Source organism: Diabrotica virgifera, chromosome 8 (assembly GCF_917563875.1).
Source record: "Diabrotica virgifera virgifera chromosome 8, PGI_DIABVI_V3a".
In the NCBI taxonomy this organism is placed as follows: domain Eukaryota; kingdom Metazoa; phylum Arthropoda; class Insecta; order Coleoptera; family Chrysomelidae; genus Diabrotica; species Diabrotica virgifera.
The window spans coordinates 200,178,376-200,203,320 of record NC_065450.1 but is presented as its reverse complement, the minus strand read 5'-3'; the positions used below and the strand labels follow the sequence as shown (position 1 = coordinate 200,203,320).

The window sequence follows — 24,945 nt, the reverse complement described above, 5'->3', positions numbered from 1 at the left end:
AAGAAAATAGGTTGATGTAGTTTCCTCTTTGGGGTTTTGTTCATCCTATACAGAAGCTGTTCGCCTGGAAGTGTCAGTATTCGCAGGCGATCCGCAGAAAATTGACCTGCCGTGCTTTACACAGCAGGTGTACGATAACGCTGATTTTAACGTACATACAATTGACGAATACCACACTGTTCACGTCATATGTGGCATTTCTTGTATTGCACCAAAACATGCAGTAGCTCCTAAGCAATCCATTCCTCGGATAAAAAAGAAACCCGCGCCTGAGGTTTATGGAAGTAAGGGAGCTGTTCAACTAATTCATTTTAAAAGTTCAAAACCTCAAGGTTTATCAGAAATCAAGATAACAGATCCGAAGGAAATGTTCACACCAACTGAAACTGTGACTCCATCTGTGCCTGATCTTCTGCGGCTCTAAGGGAAAAGCAGAGACATTCGCGGCCTCTTAGGACGGAATGGACTCATGGAAGCTGTCACAAGAGACATACCATACCTATGAAATAGAAATTTATCAAATGACAGCATTCTAATAAAAAATAAAGTTTTGGAATGTAAAAAGTGGGTTTTGCCGAGACCGTTAAAAATTGGCAATTTTCAACTTGTACTTCAGACCGAACGGTTTGTCTGAAAAAAAAGTAAATAGTGATATTTGTAGATAATTTTAAGTACTTTACTTTCTGTTACCATTTACTAAAAGTTAATAGTTTTCGAGATTTGAGCAAAAAAGCGGAAAAAAGCTGAAATTTTTCGCTTTTTTCGCGATTTTTTCAACGTTCCGGCAAGAAATTTTGTCCGCAAACCTCATATTAGGGTTTAGCAGCCCAAAATCCATATATAATGAAAGAAATCAGAACTACCCCAAAACTTTCCCAGTCAAAACACAATTTTATTGAATCATGTGGAAATGCACATAATGAGAAGAGACAGAGAACTTTGACCACTATTAAAAGGAAAAAGACAGCTAATTTGGGGTACATACTTAGAAATAAAAAGTACCAGTTGTTGCAGATGATCGTGAATGTAAAATCGAAGGAAAAAAAGGTACTGCACTTGAAGAAGAAGAAGTTTTTACTATAAGTTTATATTAATGGAATATTTAAAAGATATCGATCATCGTAGGTACGTTAAACATTTATCTCCCTACCATTCAACGTCATATTCCCCCTATCATTCAACGTCACCGCTCATTCAATAATTCTAAAGTACTTTACAGTAGATCATCATAATTTTCGGAACAATTAATACATTCCCTGTAAATATACGCCCATGTAGTATCCACCATTTGGGTTTTTTCTTTCGAAACTAATGATCTACAATTACGCATTAATTTAAGAGGTGCACGATCGTCAACAACCAGTTCGAAGCAGTCACACGACAGGAAAAATGGTAAGTCAGTTTGTGTAATCTACTTAAAATAATACTATGGAGTCAAAAATTCATGTTTTTTGAAAAAATATGTTATAACAAAAGGATGCTTATTGTCCAAAAAAATATTTTAAAAACTAAGAGTTGGATTTTTCTAAATTTTCCATGGAAGTTCTTTTTGTTCAACTTGCTATCTGCTTTATTTTCAGTCCTGCAACATTTTGAAAAAATGAATTTTTTTGCGAAAGCTGGATTGCAAAATTTATTTTGCAAAATCTATTGAACCGATCTTAATGAAATTTACAGTATTGTTTTATTATATCATAAAGTTTTTCTGGGTAAAATATGAAGGTCCTAAGTGTAGCATAAATGGTTGAAAAACGTAAAATGCGAATACTTGCTTTTTTATGTTTTTTTTCGCAATTATTGGTATATTACAACAAGGGTGACAATTTTTAAACTTTTTAACCAATTCTATATTGTAGAAATTGAATTACTCAACTTTTATTTTAGTACAACTTTTCTCGTAAGTGAATATTTTTAAGGTTATTATATAGTATATATTATATATATTATATAGTATATATTAAAGTATATTATTTTTAAAGAATAATCAAAAAACGAAGAAAAAAATCGAATTTTTCCTTCATTTTTTGACATTTTGATTATTTAAACAATGTTCCGGGCCTTTTTGAGTGGGAGGATAACTCAGTTATTATTATATGAGTTAATTCCAAGCAATTTCTGCAAAAAAATTGAGTCACCTCTCAACGTCCATCTCAAAATAGATGCGCCCTGGACTACTTATGTTTTTTTTTTTATTTCTCTAGATGGGTCCTAAATATATCAATTTCCTGCTATTATGCTTTGAATATTTATTTTTCTTAAAGTTTTCAAACTATTGTTTTATATGTTTTATTTTGTTTTACGTTGTTTTTTCTTCTATTCACAGCAAACAGATTTGATAATATATATCTACCCTCAGGCATATTTTTTGCGACTCCTGCCTTTTTATAAGTGTTTGTGCCTTCTGTAATTTTTCAGAGTTTTTCTATAATTGCATTATTTCTCTTTCGAAGGTATCGTTAAAAAATAAAATTCTCTCAAAAATGCAACCCTACTTAACTTTTCAATTTACTAATACATACATACATAATAAATAACCATTTTTATAAACAAAAATATTGTTTGGCATTTTTGTTTTATTCTTAAGTTGCATCTTTGATATCCACGTGACATTCTTCTAACCTGATAAGTTGGGATGTTTTAAGTGTAAACACAGCTTAAAGTGAGTTGGTAGCTTTGAGAGAGATGGCCATCTGGCACTTACTGTTCTGCGGTGATGTTCCATGCGGACTGACAGGTAGAGGGGAGAACAACGGGGCAAGGAAAGTAGTTATAGAAAAACTGAATGTAAAATGTATTGAATAACATATTAGTAATAAATATGAATTATTCCATCGACAGTGGTCTTATTAATTAAACAATGGTTAAGGTACTTAAGGACATATCAATGGCGACGAGGATAAAAGTGGTAACGAAGTAAATACTAATTGTTTTATGTAAACCGATGTCCGGTACCTTTGTTAGTGAATCAAGATGGCGAACAAAAAGTTCGAAGAATTTATTCCAGATTTACAACCGTGGAATATTTACGAAGAAAGATTGGAACAACATTTTGTGGCAAATGGGGTTGAAGAGGAAGCTATTAAAGTGGCGATCCTAATCAGTTCGGTAAGTGCACCCACATACACCTTGTTGAGAGATCTATGTTTTCCAGAAGCTCCCAAAACCAAAACATTTGCAGAATTATCACAGTTATTAGCTACCCATTACGGAGGTCAAGTGAGTACATGGAGAGAGAGATGTACATTTTTTGACCTGCGGCAAGAAACTGAGGAAAAAATAGCGGACTGGTATGCTAGGATAAGAAGTGCTGCAGTTACGTGCAAGTTTGGGGCAGATCTAACCAAAGTGCTGCTAAATAAGTTCGTGAGTGGTATGTGTCCTAGTAAAATTCTCGACAGATTATGCGAAGAGGATGAAAAGGCGACGATGGAGCAGATGGTGAGTTTGGCAATGAAGACAGAAAATGCTATTATGGCTTCAAAAACAAGCTCGAGGTCAACTGTAAATGTTCATGTGATAGATCATCAGCAAGCTTCGTCATCGTCGAGTTCTCGAGTTCGTCGGCAGGGACAGGATGGAGGTTGGCAACATGGGACAAGGCGGACAATGCATGGCAGCTCAAACGTCAATGTAAATTCAAGTGTCAATCAGATGTCAAAATGTAAGATATGTGGAAATAAACACAAAAATAGTTGTAAATATAAAGATTACATTTGTAATATATGTAAAAAAATTGGGCACTTGGCTAGGGTCTGTTTGGCACATAAAGATAGTGTTAATTTTATAGATAGTGAGGCGGAAGAGGACATTTATACATTAGACAGCATAGAATCAAGAATTGTTGATCTGTGCCATGTACAAGTCAAGGTAGACAATCCCTTTAAAATCCAGGTAAAGATTGAAGGCAAAATATATGAGATGATCATTGATAGTGGCGCTGGTATAAGTGCAATCACAAAAGAAACATATATAAATAATTTTTCTCATTTTAGGCTAACCAGTGATGATCTGTTGCTAAAAAGTTATGAAGGTAGTGTCTTTTCACCAGAGGGATATTTTATAATAGATATGGGCTATAAAAGCAAGAAAATACCAGTAAAGCTATACGTTGTTCAAAAAGGTTCTGCAAATATTCTAGGGAGAGACTGGATAAAGGCCTTCAATATTAGGCTTGAAATGATGAATCAAATTGTAAGTAATAGTAAAATTCTAGATCTAATAAACAGTTTTTCAAACGTATTTACTAGTAAGTTAGGAAACTTTAATCATAAGGAAATTTCAATTAAAGTTGTGGAAAATGCTAAACCAGTTTTTTGCAAGCACAGAGCTGTTCCTTTAGCCTATGCGAAAGAGGTAGAGTTAGAGTTAGATAGGTTAGAGAAAGAGGGAGTAATAGAATTAATAGACAATTCAGATTGGGGAACACCTTTAGTCTTTGTTCAAAAATCAAATGGGAAAATACGAATATGTGGGGATTACAAAACAACAATAAATAAACATTTAGAAGATGTGAAATATCCACTTCCAAAAATTGATGAATTATGGAATAAACTAAAAAAAGGTCAACGTTTTTCAAAAATTGATTTACAACTAGCTTATATGCAGTTCTCCTTAAATATTGAATCAAGTAAGTTGTTAGCGTGGAACACTCACAGGGGTTTGTACGCAGTTAAAAGATTACCATTCGGAATAAAATCAGCAAGTAGTATATTTCAACGAGAAATTGAAAATCTCTTTAAGGGCATGAAAAATGTAACAAACTTTTTAGATGATATAATAGTAACGGGGGAAACAGCAGAAGAACATATGACTAACTTGAGGGAAGTTCTTAGCAAACTTGAAAAGGCTGGGCTGACAGTTTGTAAAGAAAAATGTGTATTTTTTAAAGAGGAAGTTGAATACTTGGGGTACAAAATATCAAAAGAAGGCCTTAAGAAAACAGATAGTAAAATTGCTGCAATAATAAATGCACCTAAACCAGAAAATATAACAGAAGTTAGAGCTTTTACAGGGCTAGTAAATTATTACCATAAATTTATACCTCGGGCTGCCCAGATCTTAGAACCAATATACAAGCTTTTAAAAGGTAATGTAAAGTTTTTCTGGTCAAAAGAATGTGAAAGGGCATTCAATATTATAAAAGATATAATAGCATCAGATAATTGTTTAGTTTATTTTGACCCTGACCTTCCAATAATAGTAACAACAGATGCAAGTGACAAGGGTATTTCAGGCATGTTAAGCCAAGTTAAAGAGGGAGAGGAGAGAACAGTAGCATGTGTGTCAAGAACTCTCATGCCAGCAGAAAAAAAATATTCTACAGTTGAAAAAGAGGCTTTAGCAGTTCATTTTACCATAAATAAATTTTACCAGTACCTCTGCTGTAATAAGTTTAAATTAAGGACAGATCAAAAAGCGCTAGTTGCATTATTTGGAGAACACAGGAGCATCCCTAAAATGTCCGCAAACAGGATACAAAGGTGGGCTTTATTTTTGTCATCGTTTGACTACAGTATTGAACATATCAAGGGAATAAACAATCCTGTAGCTGATTATTTATCAAGGTCACCAGTGCAGGTTACGGGAACAGTAGAGGAACCAGCGGAAGGAATGACATATATTCATTTCACGGAGTCTATAGAATACTGGCCAATTAACAACAAAGTACTTAGAGAAGAAACAGACAAAGATGGCATTTTAAGGGCAATAAAGATGTATATTAAAACGGAAAGATGGCCCAAACATTTAAGTGATGAAATAATGCCATTTTACCATAAACGACAAGAGTTGTATTTAGATGAGCACATAATAATGTGGGGACATCGTATTGTGGTACCATCAAGTCTAAGACCACAAATCCTCGATGAGCTCCATGCAGGACATTTTGGAATAGTCAGGTGCAAGTCATTAGCGAGATCATATGTTTACTGGCCTAAAATAGATTCCGACATAGAGCATAGGGTAAAAAGTTGTGGTCCATGTTTAAAGAATAGAGACAACCCTCCATCAGAGTTTTCACCGTGGCCTGAAGTGGACAAGGTATTTGACAGAGTGCATATAGATTTTTTGCAATTAAAAAGCAAGTTGTGCTTAATATTGGTGGATGCTTACAGCAAATGGGTAGAGGTATTTCCTATGAGTAGGGCGACAGCAGCAGAAACGCAAGAAAAACTAAGGGAAGTTTTTGCCAGAATGGGACTACCAAGGTTATGTGTGAGTGACAATGGACCTCAACTAGTTGACAAAACCATGGAAATATTCTTTAAGAAAAATGGGATTAAGCATTTAACAGGGGCACCTTACCATCCATCCAGCAACGGAGCTGCAGAACGGTATGTCAGGACATTTAAAATGAAGCTGAAAACAGCCCTAGATGATCCAAGAAACTCTGGTATTCCACTGTCTACATTAATATCAAGATATTTACTAACATATCGCAACACAAAACACCCAGTAACAGAAAAGTCACCAGCTGAACTTGTATATAATAGATCATTGCGAACAAGAATATCAATGATGGCCGAAAAGCCCAGTAAAGAACAGCAAAATATTTCTATAAAGGAGAAAAGATGTTTTGAAATAGGAGAAAGGGTTATGGTAAGAGACTATAGGGAAACAAACCGAAAGTTGTGGGTGGCAGCTAAAATAATAAATAAAGTAGGTAAGAAAACTTATTATTGCAGATTAGATAGTGGTCAGGTATGGAAGCGTCATACGAATCAGGTAGGCAGGGGTAGCACTGAGTTTGCAAACAACAGGGAAAATGAACTTGACAGTAACAATGACTTTCAATATATAAAACTACCAAACGTAGTACATCCGGTAGGTGAGAGTATAACACAATCTGAATCAAATTTGGAGAAGTTAACGATGGAAACCCAAGGTGAGCCAGTTTTGCTGGACATGGCTACTTCTTCAGACACTGGCAACAGATCATCAACTGATACAGTTTACAGGTCAGATAATGAACAAAACATTATTGTTAATTATCCATCTGATAATATGTCTCAAACAGGTAGAAGCAGACGCGTTACAAATATGCCAAAGAAATACAATGATTTCATTCTAGAGTAAGTAAAAAAAAAAAAAAAAAAAAAAAAAAAAAATTGTTCAGTTAGGTTTTACATAATCATATTAATCATATTTGGGTAGATATAAATTAAGGGTGAGGGTGATAAGTTGGGATGTTTTAAGTGTAAACACAGCTTAAAGTGAGTTGGTAGCTTTGAGAGAGATGGCCATCTGGCACTTACTGTTCTGCGGTGATGTTCCATGCGGACTGACAGGTAGAGGGGAGAACAACGGGGCAAGGAAAGTAGTTATAGAAAAACTGAATGTAAAATGTATTGAATAACATATTAGTAATAAATATGAATTATTCCATCGACAGTGGTCTTATTAATTAAACAATGGTTAAGGTACTTAAGGACATATCAATGTATTATTAGAAATTACCGATGACTGATCGGAATATAATTCCGTAAGTTTTAAATATTTCCACGAAACCGGTAAAATTTTGGAAAGTGCCCGATAAAATATTAATTAAGGAAACGATTATGAGTACATAGCGTTCCACTCATTTCGTGTAGCGTCATCAGAAACGGGAATCACTTGATCATCGGTAATTATCGATTGCCACATTATAGTAGGGGAGGAAACTATGCTAAATTTGCAGTTTATATGCTAGGGAGGAAACTATGCTAAAATAAGTAAGTTTTCCATTCAAGTGGGGACTTTCCATTTTTTAATTTAATTTTCCATTTCCAACAATCGTTTTTTCCGATTATAGCGCCATTTATCCATAATTCGAAAAATGTGTCTCGCATAAATGCTACTTATTTTTACGTAAGGAATCCAAAGCTGCAAAAAAATGGGGGCTCGTATTTAAGATTTTAAAGTAACCCCCTACCCCACCTCCGTATGGAGTCGTGTTTGGTGTCATTCGATAGATTTTTCAAAAATATTGAATACGTATATTTTGCAGTTTTTCGATCTGATGTTCATTTCGCAAAGTTTCGCGGGGTTCCTATTTAAAATTTTAAGTTTACCCCCACCTTTCTCCGTGGGGTGTCGTGTTTGGTATCATTCGATATATTTTTGAAAAATATTGAACACGTATTTTTTAGTTTTTCGATCTGACGTTTAATTTATTTCTCGAAATATTCGCTTTTTTCTTGTGAAACTTTGTGACTCACTCATTTCCGGGCGGAGGTAAAATTCCGCACCAACCAGTAAAAACATATAATCCGACAGGTATTTTCCTCACCAAATTTAAAGGTTCCTATTAATCCGGTAGGTATTTTCCTCAGCAACTCACTCAGGTAATAAAATAAAAATATAGATTTAATTTAAGAATGTCAATTATGAAAGCATCCGAAATCCGAATACAAGACATTAATTTCCTTACATTATAATAATAGTTTATAATATAGATAATATGCAAGAAGTATAAATTATTATTTAATATTTATTATAATAAGACAGACACTTTACAAAATCCATTCTAGTCATTTGATTAGACTGATATCTTATTAATAAATTTACTATATTTTTCAATTTAAGTTTAACTTGTTTATTCTTTGATAGGCTTTGCAATATGCAAAATTTAAATTTTAACATACGTATCTACCTGAAATTCTTTAATTTTTTCAAAGAAAATATATATGGATGGATGCGTATTACAAAACGATAAATTAAAATGCGAATGAAAAGATTCGCAAGCATTCGTAATACGAATAACAGAAGAATTTGCCTCTGTCCACAAATATGGGGAGAATGTGGCATTTTCGTCTATATAAGTTTTAACTAAATAATCAACATATCTATCTTAAATTTCATTTCCTGGTTTGCATGACATTTAAATCAAACACAAAACAATCTGATACGTCTTTTGGTTTTATATGTAAGGCCAAAAGTATGTTTGAGCCACTTGCCTCTTTCAGAATCATTTTTATATTCTGATATTAAATCAAGAGACCAAGACATTTCTATAGGTACCAAGATTAGGTATTTCAGTGTTCGGACACATTTCAATGATTGCATTCCTTTTCAAAATCTTCAAAAATTTTACTAGCATTAAACTCAATTTTGAGAGCTTTAAAAATTTCTGATTTTAACAAATAAAAAATATTGTTGTAAATTTCTGTTTTTTTGTTTGGCAGTAGACAGTATAATAAAGAAATATAATGCCCATTAATTAGCCCATGAATAATGAATAATTGCAATGTGCCATCCATATAATAAAATTCAATGTGGCTGAAAGTCTTATATTTGTTTCACAACTAAATACAATTATCCTACTTTTGACTCAGTTTATAAAGAGAAAATTTTCCCTCTTGGTTGTTTTTTGAGCACACCCCGTCACAAATTCTTGAACATCATCAATATTGGAAGGAAGTCGACCAGGCATCATTTTTCGTCGATAATTATATATTTTTTCTTATGTAACTTACAACAATCGTAGTAATTGTTTCAGACAAATTAGCTGCAAGTGCTTGGCGTATAATTTTTGCGGGTTTTTCAATTCTCTTCTGCTTTACGTTTACAATAGTTAGAAACAATTTTTCGATCTAACTTCTGACAATCTGGTTCATGATTATGTTGTCGGCTACTTCTAGATATTGTAAAAGTTGCACCAATAGTAAAAAATTTCGCACTACAAGTTGTTTTATCCTCCAGAACACTTCTTCACTTTTTTCACTTTATAAAAAATAAAATTTTCAAATACCAATACCGCGTAAGGTTTACGGCGATCACTTTCTATTAAACATGCCGTTTTTGTCAAAATTCCAATTGTGACTAAAAATAAAATACTATAATTAATTAATTATTATAATAATTATAGGTACCTACTGTAATTTAATAGTAGAAAATCATTCAATTGAATGCCTTTTAGTAAAATCTACCTGAAATAACCATTTTGGTCTTGGTGAGGAAAATACCTGTGGGATTATGACATACCCTTATAAACGCAGGTAAACAATTATTTTGGTGAGGAAATTACACCCGCCGCCCATTTCCTTACGTTCCGCTCAAATCGTCAGATTTTTGAAATATACACTGTTCTGCATGTACTTAACTTACCTTATCTTAATCTGACGATTTTGAGTTTTTCTAAGGATAGATTTTTTTCGGCCCCCCTCAACGAACTCTCCTGTATTAAGATCCAATATATATGGTAGGGGTACATTTACAGGGTACAAGGTTTCTCCCCATGTGATTTTCTGACCCGCTCGAGTAACTGCAAAAATCCCCGCTTGGGCTCCCCTACCATTAGAAAAATGGGACCAAATAGTCTTTTAATCACTTAATGCAAAGATAATCGACCGTTGTAGAAGGGTTAGTAGTCCAGTCGGGTTAGACGAATAACAGACCTAACCTTGCATTAGGAGCTGCCCCAAATTTTATTTTTCTAATCTTTAGGGAGGGTCAATATTAGTATAAATTTAAAATCTCGACCGAATTCCACCGTTGCGTTAGCCGCCATCTTGATTTTAAACGAGAACCGTTTTTGCTCAATATCTCCGCCATTTTCAATTTTTTGACAAAAGTGTACAAACTGAAATTGTTGAAAATGCGATTTTCTATAGTTTCATTTATTATAATTTTTTTCGTGCGGTCGATATTTTCCGAGTTATGAGGGGAAAATAGTGAGAATTGGAGCATAATTATTGAATTATTGAATTATCTCGTTTATTATTAGTTTTACAACAAATATGTACCTATACAAAAATGAAGAGAATTAAATTCTACACAATTTTGATCTCTTTTATTTTTTTGCTAAAATTAATATTTAAGGTAGTACGTATGCGGTAATGGCGTGAGCGTAAGGCCGAATTGATTTTATAGCAATTGTTTTTGTTCAATATCTACGCCATTTTCAACTAAAATTGTTCAAAATAAAATTTCCTACAATTTCTTTTTAACAATTTTTTTCATGCGGTTGATATTTTCCGAGTTACATGGGAAAATAGTAAAAAGTGGTGGGGGAAGCATAATTATTGAACTGAACTTTGTTTCCGAGCTGCCTCAAATTTTATAATTCTATCCTTTAGGAGAGATCAATAGTAGTGTAAATTTGAAATCTCGACTGAATTCCGCATTTGCATTAGCCGCCATATTGATTTTAAATGAGAACTGTTGTTGCTTAATATCTCCGCCATTTTCAACTTTTCAACATAAATGGTGGGAAAGAAAATTGTTGGAAATGCAATTTCCTACAATTTCTTTGGCACAATTTTTTTATACGATCAATATTCTCCGAGTTAAGGGGGAAAATAATGGAAGCGGACGGGAAGCATAATTATTGAATTGTCTCATTTATTATTAACTTTACGACATAATTGCACATAAACAAAAATAAAGAGAATTATATTTTATACAATTTTTGAAACTTCCAATGAAACATCAACCAAACTAAGTATATAAAAGACATAAAAAGACATTATATGCATTAAGTTCACTTAATTTTATTAACTAGCGGGTTTGATTGGTTGAATTTGTCTGTCGATATTTTAAGTTTTATGTCAGCTAAAAAATCGTGATGTTTCAACAATTTTTTTTTTAATTTTGGACTGTTGGGGGAATTTTCCCATTTCCCCCCATTGTAGACCCGCCACTGGTTCTCTCGAAAAATTGTAGTAAATCGTAATTGCAACAATTTCAGTTCTTACACTTTTTGTCGAAAAGTTGAAAATGGCGGAGATATTGAACAAAAACAATTGCTACAAAATCAATCAGGTCTTACGCTCGCACCTTTACCACATACGTACTACCTTAAATATTGATTTTATCAAAAAAAAAGTATGACATCAAAATTGTACAAAATTTAATTCTCTTCATTTTTGTATAGGTATATATTTGTTGTAAAACTAATAATAAACGAGATAATTCAATAATTCAATAATTATGCTACAACTGTCACTATTTTCCCCTCATAACTCGGAAAATATCGACCGCACGAAAAAAATTATAATAAATGAAACTATAGAAAATCGCATTTTCAACAATTTCAGTTTCTACACTTTTTGTCAAAAAATTGAAAATGGCGGAGATATTGAGCAAAAACCGTTCTCGTTTAAAATCAAGATGGCTGCTAACGCAACGGCGGAATTCAGTCGAGATTTTAAATTTATACTAATATTAACCCTCCCTAAAGATTAGAAAAATAAAATTTGGGGCAGCTCCTAATGCAAGGTCAAATGCTATCCCGACTGGGCTATAGTATTAAACTTTGACAAAAAGGAATTACAAACAATAGCTATTTGTATAACAAGGGAGGAAAGTGCTACTTTTCCTCCCGAGAATGAAGTTTACTGCCCAACGCGTAGCGGAGTAATCATTCAAGGCAGTAATCATTCAAGGGAGGAAAAGGCACTTTACTCCCATGTTATACATATGGGTTTTCCACCTTCCTCAAATTAATAACAAGTCATTTTTCATTTTTACTTAATTTATATGTAACTAACCAACAAAATTTATTAAAACTAAAACTAACAAGCAGGTACAATATAACTGTCAACTGTCAAATATGCCAAATTATTAATGTAAACATTGTTAACTCAAAATAACAATTTACTGTTTTTTACCATTCTGCAAAATACAGGGTGTTTTATAAATAAACGTTAAAATGTATAGATACTTACGTAATAGAAAATAGATATTGTACAGGGCGTCAATAAGTTATATTTCATGAATGAAATACCATGACGTCACTTTTACTTTTCCTCCCTAGGGAGGAAAAATATTTTCCTCCCTAGGGAGGAAAAGTACAACTTTGCTCCCTACAATCAGGTCCGGAAAAGTATACTTTCGGTAGAGGTAGGTTGAAAAAAATTTTTCATTGGCAATGGATTCATTGATTTGTACACTTTTGCCTTAGGTCGCAATTTATTTTAATACTGTTAGAGTAGAATTGCGGTCACCTGGTGCCAAATCAGGATTGATTGACGGTTGAGCCTCGTTTTTAAAAGAAATTCGATAGGACATTAATTCAGGTATAGAAATTGTGGCATATCGTTCAAAATTTAGCATTTTACACTGTTATAAGGTTTATAAAGAAGCTTTAAGCCAAAAATCAAAGACATGTACATTAAAATAGTTGATTTATATTATTATTTGATAATCTGTATACAAAAATCATAAATTTTTGACAAAATTAATACGTACAATGATCTACTAGAGAAAAACTATCAGACAGTTGAACATGTGCTAAGTCGCTTAGGAAAGGTGCCAAAAATTCACGTTGGATATATACATTGCTTTAATTAAGATCAGATGAACATTTACTGCAGGTTTAAATCATATAATCTTTAATTGTGTGTCATGAGACTGAATAGCTCACAAATGTAAAGTCCTGTGATCATAGATCACTTGAAGTGATTGTTGACAGAGCGATGACACAGGACAAGGGACATGAGGCCTCATGGCAGGGGTTAGGTCAAGTAACGATAATAGAGCAATGACTTATAATTATAAAGTATGATTATTGAATAAAGTACTACAACAATTCATAAGATTTTAAACATTATTACATGGCGCAGTCTAGTGGAAAATAAACCAAAATCATGGAAGTGAGGTTACCAAATACATTGTCATTTGAAGGAAATGTGGCCGAAAATTTTAAAAGATTCAGACAAAGTTTTGAAATATATCTGATGGCCTCTGGAAAAAGTGGTAAAAGTGATGACGTTAAGGTAGCAATTTTACTCAATCTAATTGGAGAAGAAGGCATTGAAATCTATAACACTTTGGAATTAACGGAGGCCCAAAAAGGCAAGCTAGCAGATGTATTGGAAGCATTTGAGTCTTATGTCACGCCTAGAAAAAACGTGGTCTATGAAAGATATGTGTTTTACAACCGCATTCAAGAAGAAAGAGAGCCGTTTGACCACTTTTTAACAGATTTAAAAAACAAAGTAAAAAATTGTGAGTTTGGAGCAGAAGCATCTTCAATGGTAAGAGATAGAATAGTATTAGGCACTAATAGTAAGGATGCACAACAAAACATGTTAAAGACCATTAATTTAGATCTGGCTAAAGCTATTGAAATATGTAAAATGCATGAAATATCCCAAGCTCAAATAAAAGAAGTTCAGAACAGCTTGGAGAAGGTTAAAATTGAATCAATTGGGAGTAAAGCCAAGCAGGGGCAAAATTCAGTCCAAACATTCAGGAGTGCAAATTCTAGAGATGAATATAGCTGCAGAAACTGTGGGAGAGTCCATGGGCCAAGGAGGTGTCCAGCATATGGAAAAAAGTGCAGAAAGTGCGGTAAAAATAACCATTTCGATAAAGTGTGTTATCATAGCAGGTTAGTGAGAGAAGTACAAGTGGAAGAAAGTGAAAATAACGAGGTAGGTGATTTTATGATATCATCAATCACTGTTAATGAAATCAAGAATAAAAATAATAAAGACTGGATCGAAAATTTAAAAATTAGTAATGTTGATATACCTTTTAAAATAGATACAGGGGCACAGGTTAACATTTTGCCTAATGGTTTTGTTCAAAAAGTTTGCAAAATTAATGATTTAAAAGAAACTAAAGTCATACTTGAAACATATGGTGGTTTTAAGGTCGTTCCTATTGGTACAATAAAACTTGTCTGTAAATATAAAAATATTGATTATTTATTAGAATTTGTTGTAGTTAAAGATAGCCTTACACCAATTTTAGGGTTAAAATCATGCTTAGATTTAGATTTGATACGAAGAGTAGATAACATAGATTTAAACATAACAAAAAGTGCCTTTATTAAACAAAATAGTGATGTATTCATTGGATTAGGCAAATGTCCTCAAAAATGTAAACTAAAACTTAAAGATAATTGTGTTCCTGTAGCTAAACCACCACGAAGGGTCCCTTTAGCCATTAAAAAAAGATTAGAAAACACACTTTTAGATTTAGAAAAACGTGGCATCATATCTAAATGTGAGGGTCCTACTGAGTGGTTGAGCAATTTAGTTATCGTTGAAAAGCCTGATAAAACGTTAAGAATCTGTTTGGATCCTAAAGATTTAAACCAAGCGCTTGAAAAGGAATATTGCTTAATACCTACTATTGAAGAGATATGCAATAAGTTAAAAAACAAATGCTATTTTTCTGTTTTAGACTTTAAAGAGGGATTCTATCAAGTTCAGCTAGATGAGGAGTCCAGTAGAGTTTGTGCATTTGGAACTCCCTTTGGAATTTGGAAATTTGATAGACTTCCATTTGGACTAAATATTGCCCCCGAATTTTTTCAAAGAATTAACTTAGAGAATTTTGGTGATATTGAGGGCTGTCTTATATATTTTGATGATCTTTTGATATTTGCTGATAGTCTTAAAGAACATGATAGAATCCTTAATGAAGTATTGGAACGTGCTAGAAATATTGGGGTAAAATTTAATTCTAATAAGATACAATATAGAATGTCTGAAGTAAAATATTTGGGAAATACATTTGATAAAAATGGTATGAGACCTGACTTAGATAAAATAAAAGCTATTATTAATTTAAAAGAACCCAATAATAAAAAAGAGTTACAAAAAATATTGGGCATGATCAATTATCATCGCAGTTTTATACCAAACTTATCGGATGTATCAGCCCCATTAAGAGAATTGTTAAAAAAGAATACACTTTGGGTGTGGACTAAAAGTCACACAGACGCATTAAATTTAATAAAAAAGTTAATTTGCTCACCACCAGTTCTTGCAAATTTTGATGAAAATAAGTCAATAATAATTCAAACAGATTCAAGTCAAAATGGCGTGGGATGTGTATTACTGCAGAATCATAAACCGGTATCTTTTGCTTCTAGGTCTTTAACTGATTGTGAAACTAGATTTAGCCAGATTGAAAAGGAACTAAATGCAATCCTATTTTCTTGTACTAAATTTCATAATTATATTTATGGTAGAGAAGTTAAGGTATTCACAGATCATAAGCCATTGATTTCGATAATGAAGAAAGGCATAGCTGAAGTAGATTCTCCTAGACTACAACGTATGAAGGTAAAATTATTAAAATATGACTTAACTGTGGAATATATGCCAGGCAAGGAAATGCTAATAGCTGATTTGTTATCTCGTAATTTTGTGAAGGAAAAGGTAGAGGATGATGCTTTTGTAACAGAAATAGTGCATACAATAAATATAACAGATGAAAGGAGAGAGGAATTTATAGCTGAAACTAAACAGGATAAAAAACTTCAATTGATCAAAGAATTTTGTGAAAAAGGGTGGCCGTCATGCTCTTCGAGGGTACCTTATGTAGTAAAAGACTATTTTAGTATTAGGCATGACATCTACATATTGAATGATTTGATATTTTATATGGACAGAGTTATAGTTCCGGATTCTTTAAGGCCTAGGATGTTAAAGTTTCTTCATGAAACACACTTTGGAGTTACAAAGACACAGCAAAGAGCAAGGCAAGTGTTGTTCTGGCCAAATATGAATAAGGACATAGTGGATTTGGTTAGAAATTGTGTTGATTGTGAGAAATATCACAGAAGTAATGTTAAAGAGCCATTAATACTAAGAGAAATTCCAGAACTTCCATTTCAAATGCTAGCGGCTGATATTTGTGAGTTCGGAGGAGCATCTTATTTAATTGTAATGGATTATCTCACAAAGTGGATTGAAATTGTTCTGTTGCCGTCCAAAACATCCCAGTCAATAATAAAATCATTTAAGACCATGTTTGCCACTCATGGGATTCCTTTGGAAATTGTATCTGACAATATGCCTTTTGGCTCTAAGGAATGTAGAGAATTCTCTAGAGAATGGAATTTTAAATTTGTGACATCTAGCCCTAGATATCCTAGATCAAATGGGCAGGCGGAACGAGCTGTTCAGATAGCTAAAAATATTCTCAGAAAGTGTGGTGATCTTCAGTTAGCTTTATTAGAATATAGGAACACACCACTGTTAGGATCAGACAAGTCCCCAGCACAACTCTTGAATAGTCGTAGACTTAGAAGCAAACTTCCAGTCTTACATGAAAAATATTTACCAGAACAAGTAGACCTAACAAGTGAAAAGAATAAATTGGATGACAAAAGAAAATTGTACAAGCACTACTATGATAGAAATACAGCTGCAAGAGAAGAATTAAGTGAAGGCGATAACGTTGTTATAAGGGAAGATGGGCAATGGAAACCTGCTGTGGTCAGGCAATGTTTACAAGAGCCAAGATCATATGTTATTGAGAAAGAAAATGGAACATTGGTAAGAAGAAATAAATATCACTTGAGACCATCTAGTAATACGCCTAAACATCACATTAAATTAGAAGATGATCTTGATGATAATCAGAGTAACAAACCTTCAACATCAATGGCCTGTGAGAGTGAAGTACCGAATCAGTTTCCTACCAGAGGTAAAAGAGTAATTAAACCCCCAACTCGATATAATGATTTCGAGATGTACTAGTTTTGTAATCACTTAATATTATTGTTAGTCGTAGGTAGTATTAGTATTTTATAATATTTTATTCTGAGTTTATTGTTGTAAGTTCTCTGCTTTATAGGAAGGGAAAGATGTCATGAGACTGAATAGCTCACAAATGTAAAGTCCTGTGATCATAGATCACTTGAAGTGATTGTTGACAGAGCGATGACACAGGACAAGGGACATGAGGCCTCATGGCAGGGGTTAGGTCAAGTAACGATAATAGAGCAATGACTTATAATTATAAAGTATGATTATTGAATAAAGTACTACAACAATTCATAAGATTTTAAACATTATTACATTGTGAACTTAATAAATACCATACGAAAGCACTAATTGCTAGACTTCAGGAGTAGAATGTAAGTTTGCCGCTGAATATTTCACACCTACTAAGCTTCAACACCAAAACTATTAATGATATTATCATACAATTTCTTAAAGATTCTAAAATAAAAATTTAATATGACATCTTCAATATTCAACTTTCAAATATCTGTGGCAAAAAGTTTATCTAATGCCATACCCTCTTTGTGAACACACACACAGTTAAACATAGACTAATAGAATTAAAAACTAAGGATAAAAGACTGCAAGAAACTCATCCATGGGTAGTTTGGGTAGACAATAAACTCACCAGAACATACTGGTTGACGAGAACAGAAAAGTCAGCAAAAAATAGCATACTATGCATAGAAAGTGTTCTTTGAACAGAAAAGTAGGACAAGCAATATTAAGAAACTATTCTGAAAAAGAAATAATGAAAAGATAGGAAAACTTTGAAAAATTGCAGAAAGATACAAACTCTTACAAGAAGACAGGAGTCACAAAAAACGTGTGTGAGGGTAGATATAAATCCTGTTCGAAGTGAATAGAAGAAAAAAATAACGTAAAAAAATAAAACATATGTAATAGTGTGAACACTTAAAGAAAAATAAATATTTACAAAAAATAGAAGGAGATAATATTGTAGTGCTATCGCCAGGGGGGGGTACAACGGCCTTCTTTATTTAGATGGACTTACCCAAGTTTTTTTATGTATTTTGCCCCGTAGAACACGAATTTTTTGAGTAACAGTTGGTCCGGATGTCGATAAGATTGTTATAAACAAAAAACTTGCGACATTACAAAAAAGCGATTTTTCGCAAAACAAAACATTTTTTTGGCTAAGCAAAAAATGTTGCTACAAGTTTTTTCGTAGGATGCATAGTTTTCGAGATAATGACCCAAAAAAATACAAAAAAAATATTTTGTTTTGCGATAAAGGAGGCCGTTGTACCCCCCTGGCAAAATAAGACAGCACTATTGAGCATAATTATACAGGGTGTAACAAAAATACAGGTCATAAATTAAATCACATATTCTGAAACCAAAAATAGTTCGATTGAACCTAACTTACCTTGGTACAAATATGCACATAAAAAAAGTTAAATGATCGATTTATATTTAAAATAAAAATCGATTTTTTCCAATATATTGAAAACTATTAGAGATTTTTTATTAAAAATGGACATGTGGCATTCATATGGTAGGAACATTTTTAAGAAAAATAAAAGTAAAAATTTGTGCACCCCATAAAAATTTTATGGGGGTTTGGTTCCCTTAAACCCACCTAAATATTTGTGTACGTTCTAACTAAATTATTATTGTGCTAAACCCTATTCCACGAATATACGACCCTCTTGGATTATCTCGACAACGAATATTTTGCTGTGTAAAATAAGAAGAATGAAAGTAAATTGAAAATTACATTGCTGTTTATTGGAATAATTATTAGAGCCATTTACTTTCGTACTTCCTGTTGTACACTAAAATATTCGTTGTCGCGATAATCCAAGAGAGTCGTATATTCGTGGAATGACCCATACCATTAGTTAAACAAAATCTTTTTAAAACTTTTTTGTCTCTTTGTAATTTTTAAATAAGTCAGTTTTTATCGAGATACTTTGAACATTTGTAAAATCCAACACAAATTTTTACATGGTAAGTAAGGTTATAAGAGACCTGGTAATAATATGATTATTTCATTCATAGGAGATTCTGGCGAATAGAAAGCTACAGAAATAAATATTAAACTGATAATTTTTGATAATATCCCGTCGTCAAAAATATAGGGCTTTTCATTCACAATCATTTGTTTCGGGCTTCTGTCATATGTCGTATAATCCGTGTATATTAATATAATACACAGATTATACAACATATGACAGAAGCTCGAAACAAATGACAATCGATGAAAAGCCCTATTACGTCAGAATGCCCTTCGTTGCTACGAAAAAATACATTCAGTGAAATTAATGGCAATTAATGTTTTAAAAATGATAAAAGGGATGACTTTCAACCGTCAAATATTTATAACAACTGTGTGTTTAATTGTACTAATTTGTACTTACATAAATAAATTACAATAAAATTTTGGTTTTGAACAGTTTTATTCATGAAATAATCACAGCAAATTGCACTCGATCTCTAAAATTATTATCGAATTTTTGCCCTCGTGACACTTTGACATAATTTCACTCCCCTTCGGGTAGTGAAATTAAAACTGTCAAAGTGTCACTCGGGAAAAATTCGATAATTTTAGAGCTCTTGTGCAATTACTACTGAAAATTTATTATGAATTTACATTTTTTAGGTATAGTTTGAAATACATTAATACCTCGATAAAAAATCGTTTATCGAAAAAATACTAAGAGAAAAAAAGTTTTAAGAACATTGTGTTTAACTAATGCTACCACAATAATAATTTAATTGGAACGTATACGAACATTTGCGTGGGGCATTTAAGGGAACCAAACCCCCATAAAATATTTATCTAAACTTTTTAAAAAAGAAGCCGCATCTCGATAAAAACTGGCTATCGAAAAAATACTAAGAGGCAAAAAAATATTTAAAAGCATTGTGTTTTAACTAATGGTACCGCAGTAATAATTTAATTGGAACGTACACAAAAGTTTAGGGGGGTTTAAGGGAACAAACCCCTCATATTTTTATGGGGTAAATAAATGTCACTGTTATTATTTTTTTGAGATGTTCCTGCCAGAAGAATACCACACCTCCATTTTCAATAAAAAATCTCTAATATTTTTCGATATATTGGAAAAAATCGATTTTCATTTTGTAACTTCAAAGGGCTATAACTTTTTTTATGTGCACATTTGTACTAAGGTAAGTTAGGTTCAATCGAACTATTTTTGGTCCCATAATATGTGATTTATTTTATGACCTGCATTTTTGTTACACCCTGTATATTTAAAAAGTTGTTTTCCAGCAATATCTCTCTCTTTTATTACTAGCCCAGTAAATGAACGGGAAATTCGGCGATACCGTGTAATTTTCAGGGGCAACTCCGAATTGCATGAAAATTTGGATTTAGGTTCTACTTATCCTCCACTTCAAAGTTGAAATTGTGCCGTTGGTTGCTTTTACTTGGGGGGTGATAGTCACCCCTTCTCGGGGGTGAAAAAACATACGTTCAAGATAAGACCGGAAATGGATAAATTTACTGATTTTAAGCAACTTTTGTTCTATAAAGTTTTTTACGTAAGTCAATACTTTTCGAGTTATTTGCCATTGAAAATGTTGACTTTTCGACAAAAAAACTACGTTTTCAGACGGTTTTTCGCAAATAACTCAAAAAGTAAATATTTTATCGAAAAAATATCCTTAGCAAAAGTGTAGCTTATAAAAAACTCAAAAAAATGGTGTATCAGTAAAGTCTATCAATCAACCAAAAACAAAGTTGTAGCTCATGAAAAATACGTTCTTATTCGTCTAATTCCAAATCGAATATTTCAAGGTGAAATCACCGAAAGTACTTTTCGGAAAAAACCCATTTAAACTTTTTTAAAGTGTTTATAAAAAGCTTTGTTTTAATTGTTAACAAAAGTTTTAGCATTAAAAATAAGCGAGTTACGCTTAAAATAAAGTTGGCCCTCTTTTTTTTGTAAAAAATCATGAAAATCTCGCTGTGTTTAGCTCCCCAAATGAAATTAATCGCTACCGCTTTACAAGTAATTTACTTACCTATCTATTTTTTATATGATCTGTCAGTCTTACCGGTTTAAAGTGTTTATTTTTGAAAGGGTTATAATTGAGAAAGCTTGAATGGGTCACTAATCACTAGTTTATGCAAATTTTGAACAGCCATATCTTAACCAATTTTTGTCTTACGGAGAAACCAAATGAAACTAGCATATTTATAATAGTAAAACCTACATTTTTTTACTCTTTAAGATTTTACTTATCACTAACACTAATATAGTTATTTTGAAAAAATGAAATTTTTCAAAAATTTTTAGAAATTTTTTTTTTACTATAAAACCAAATGTTTTCAAAAATAAGCACTTCAAATCAATTAAACTTACAGATCATATAAACAATACACATACAGTTAAAACAGATGGTAAAGCCAAACGATTAATTTCATATAGGGTGCTAAATAGAGGGAGGTTTTCACGATTTTTTTACCAAAAAAAGGGGCTAACTTTTTTTTCAGTGTAACTCGTTTATTTTTGATGCTGTAAACTTTTGTAAAAAATAAATAGTAAGCTTTTTTCGATACTTTAAAAATGTTAATAAGGTCTTCCCGAAAAACGCTTCTTTCTTCGGTGATTTCGCGTTGAATTATTCGATTTGGAATTAGACGAATAAGAACGTATTTTTCATGAGCTACAACTTTGCTTCTACTCAATTTGTAGACTTTACTTGTACACCATTTTTTTCGTTTTTTTTTATAGGCTACACTTTTGCTAAAAATATTTTTTTCGATAAAGTATTTACTTTTTGAGTTATTTGGGAGAAACGCTCTGAAAACGTAGTTTTTTTGTCGAAAAATCAACATTTTAAATCGCGAATAACTCAAAAAGTATTGACTTACGTAAAAAACTTTATAGAACAAAAGGTGCTTAAAATAAGTCAATTTATCCATTTCTGGCCTTATTTTAAACACGCGTTTTTCACCCCCCGAGAAGGGGTAGATGTCACCCCCCAACTAAAAGCAACCAACGGTACAAATTCAACTTTGAAGTGGAGGGTAAGTAGAACCTAAATCCAAATTTTCATGCAATTCGGAGTTGCCCCTGGAAATTACACTCTAAAATGGTCATTTATTGGGCTATACGTTTTTGTTTTCAAGCCTAAATACTCTTGTGACGTGAATCGACTCCTGAAAGTGAACAAATTGTAACAATCATTAAATGTTTCTCTTTTTTTTTTTCAGATTTCCAAAATTATTCTACTTTCTTTGGCTCTCGCGTGGATCGCCGAATCCTCGTCTGCACCTTACGAAGATTCGGAATTCAAAAGTCCAGATACAAACATTAACGACAGAGGAGAAGGATCCGTTGCAAAAACCGGTCCCGCCATTCCGAACGGACTATTCGACAAAAAGCCTGGCTACGACAGCGAATATGACAACCCGGTTTCTAGTAGGGGAGAAGGCTCCTATGGTCAGGGCGGTTATGGAGGCAGAGGTGGTATGTATTCAGAAGGAGAGGGCGGATATGGAAGACAGCCGAATTATCCTTCCCCTGGAGGCTATGGTAGTAATGTACCTTATGGTAACGGTGGTGGCTATGGAGTTGAACCTAGGGGACCTATAGGATTAAGACGATTTGGAGGTGAATCTAGAGGACCTCTAGGATTGGGACTATTTGGAGGTGAACGTAGGGGACCTCTGGGATTGGGACGACTTGGAGGATTGGGTAGGCTTGGCGGATTGAGAAGACCCGAAGGACCAGAAGAATATGAAGGAATGGGGAGATTTGGTGGAATGGGAAGACCTGAAGGACCAGGAGGATATGAAGGAATGGGGCGACCTGGAGGATTAGGAAGGCTTGGCGGTTTAAATCCAATTTCAGCTATGGGTAATATAGCCAGTAGAATGTTCTCATCTGGGCAAAACCTCTTTGAGGGTGGTATACGACGTCTGACAGATGGAATGAGCAGTATACTTGGTGGTGGTGGTGGTGGTCGTTACAAGAAGTAGAGTACAACTACAATGACTGATTTATTTAATTTACTCTTTTTTACTACTTTGGAAATGTATTGAATGTGATATAAGAAATATAACTAATTGTGAATTGTATTTATTTTTATAGTCCATTCATTAACGGTAAAATATTGCAAAACCTTTAAATTTTAAAGAACCGCTTGGATTGACATGAAATTTGGCATACACACAGCTAACAAGTCAAAGAAAAAAAGTGATATTGTGCCGATATCTGCTTTTGCCCTGGGGGTGGTTTTCACCCCCTCTTGGGGGTTAAAAAATATTCGTCCAAACAAAGTCAGGAAGTGGGTAAACTGGCTAATTTAAAGTAACTTTTGTTCTATAGAGTTTTTTTCACTAAGTCAATACTTTTCGAGTTATTTGGCAGTGAATATGTTCATTTTTTAAACAAAATAACCACGCTTTTAGACGGTTTATCGCAAATAAGTCAAATTGTAAGTATTTTGTCGAAAAAGCATTCTTAGCAAAAATATAGCATATAAAAAATTTAAAAAAATAGTGAATATATCACGTTTTTTTATTTAGTAGAAGCAGAGTTATAGCTAATGAAATATAGGTTCATATTCGTCAAATTCCAAGTGGAATACTTTAACGTGAAATAACCAAAAATGAAGCACATTTCGGGGAAAACTCATTTAAACTTATTTAAAGTGTTTAAAAAAAGCTTCATTTTTGTTTTATAAAAAAAATTTCTAGCATCAAAATTAAACAAGTTACGCTCAAAATAAAGTTAGTCCCTTTTGGTTTTGGTAAAAAAATCGAGAAAATCACCCCCTAATTAGTATCTTAAATGAATTTAATAGTAACGACTTCACAAGTTTCTTGACTCGTGTATATATTGTTTATACAGTGCGGTGGAATAAGTGCTGCCCCCCCTGTTAACTTGTTTATTTTAAGAATATAAGCAAAGCACTCAGGTCGACAGGTCGATTTTTAAACTAACCATAATATATTATAGCATCAACGTTTCGAACTTTACGCGATCCCTCTTCAGGTGACAGCCATAACTTTGATTTTTTTAAATAGGAAAGTACATCATGTAATACCTCATTTAAAAGCTCTTAAAATACAGAGTTCAAAAATGTATAATACTTTAATCCTCTTTGAGAGCGTAGGCGAGAAATTTCGGTCGAATTCTTTCTAAATGCAATCATTTTTTTCGAATTCTGAAAAAACCAATAAATATTTTTGAAAAATTTAAACGCAGAATGAAATATTACAGTATTCTCGATGGTCCAAAGTCCCTGAGAACTCCTATAATGTTTATTTTAATAAGTCACAGTGGTGGAAAAAGGAGAAAATTTAGTGCGATTTTTAATTTCAAATATATCATTTAAAAGAAACTTTTTGTTTATTCTAAGGGACTGTCAGCTATCGGTAATAATCTAATCTTTCATTCTGCGTTTAAATTTTTCAAAAATACTTATTAGTTTTCTCAGAATTCGAAAAAAATTAATGCGTTTTAAAAGAGTTCGACCGAAATTTTGGGCCTGC

At 32.8% G+C, this 24,945-nt stretch overlaps 2 protein-coding genes across 2 annotated transcripts in view; one reads left to right on the top strand and one right to left on the bottom strand.

Moving 5' to 3' along the window:
• The window catches only part of LOC114328243 (gastrula zinc finger protein XlCGF26.1), a 95,872-nt gene that overhangs the window by 36,965 nt on the left and 33,962 nt on the right, over positions 1-24,945 (bottom strand). The gene's annotated exons all lie outside the window — the stretch shown is intronic.
• Positions 1,196-23,521, top strand: LOC114328244 (uncharacterized). Its single transcript, XM_028277036.2, has 2 exons — positions 1,196-1,392; positions 22,660-23,521. Exons 1-2 carry the CDS (start codon positions 1,390-1,392, stop codon positions 23,425-23,427), a joined length of 771 nt encoding a protein of 256 aa, XP_028132837.1. The 5' UTR covers positions 1,196-1,389; the 3' UTR covers positions 23,428-23,521.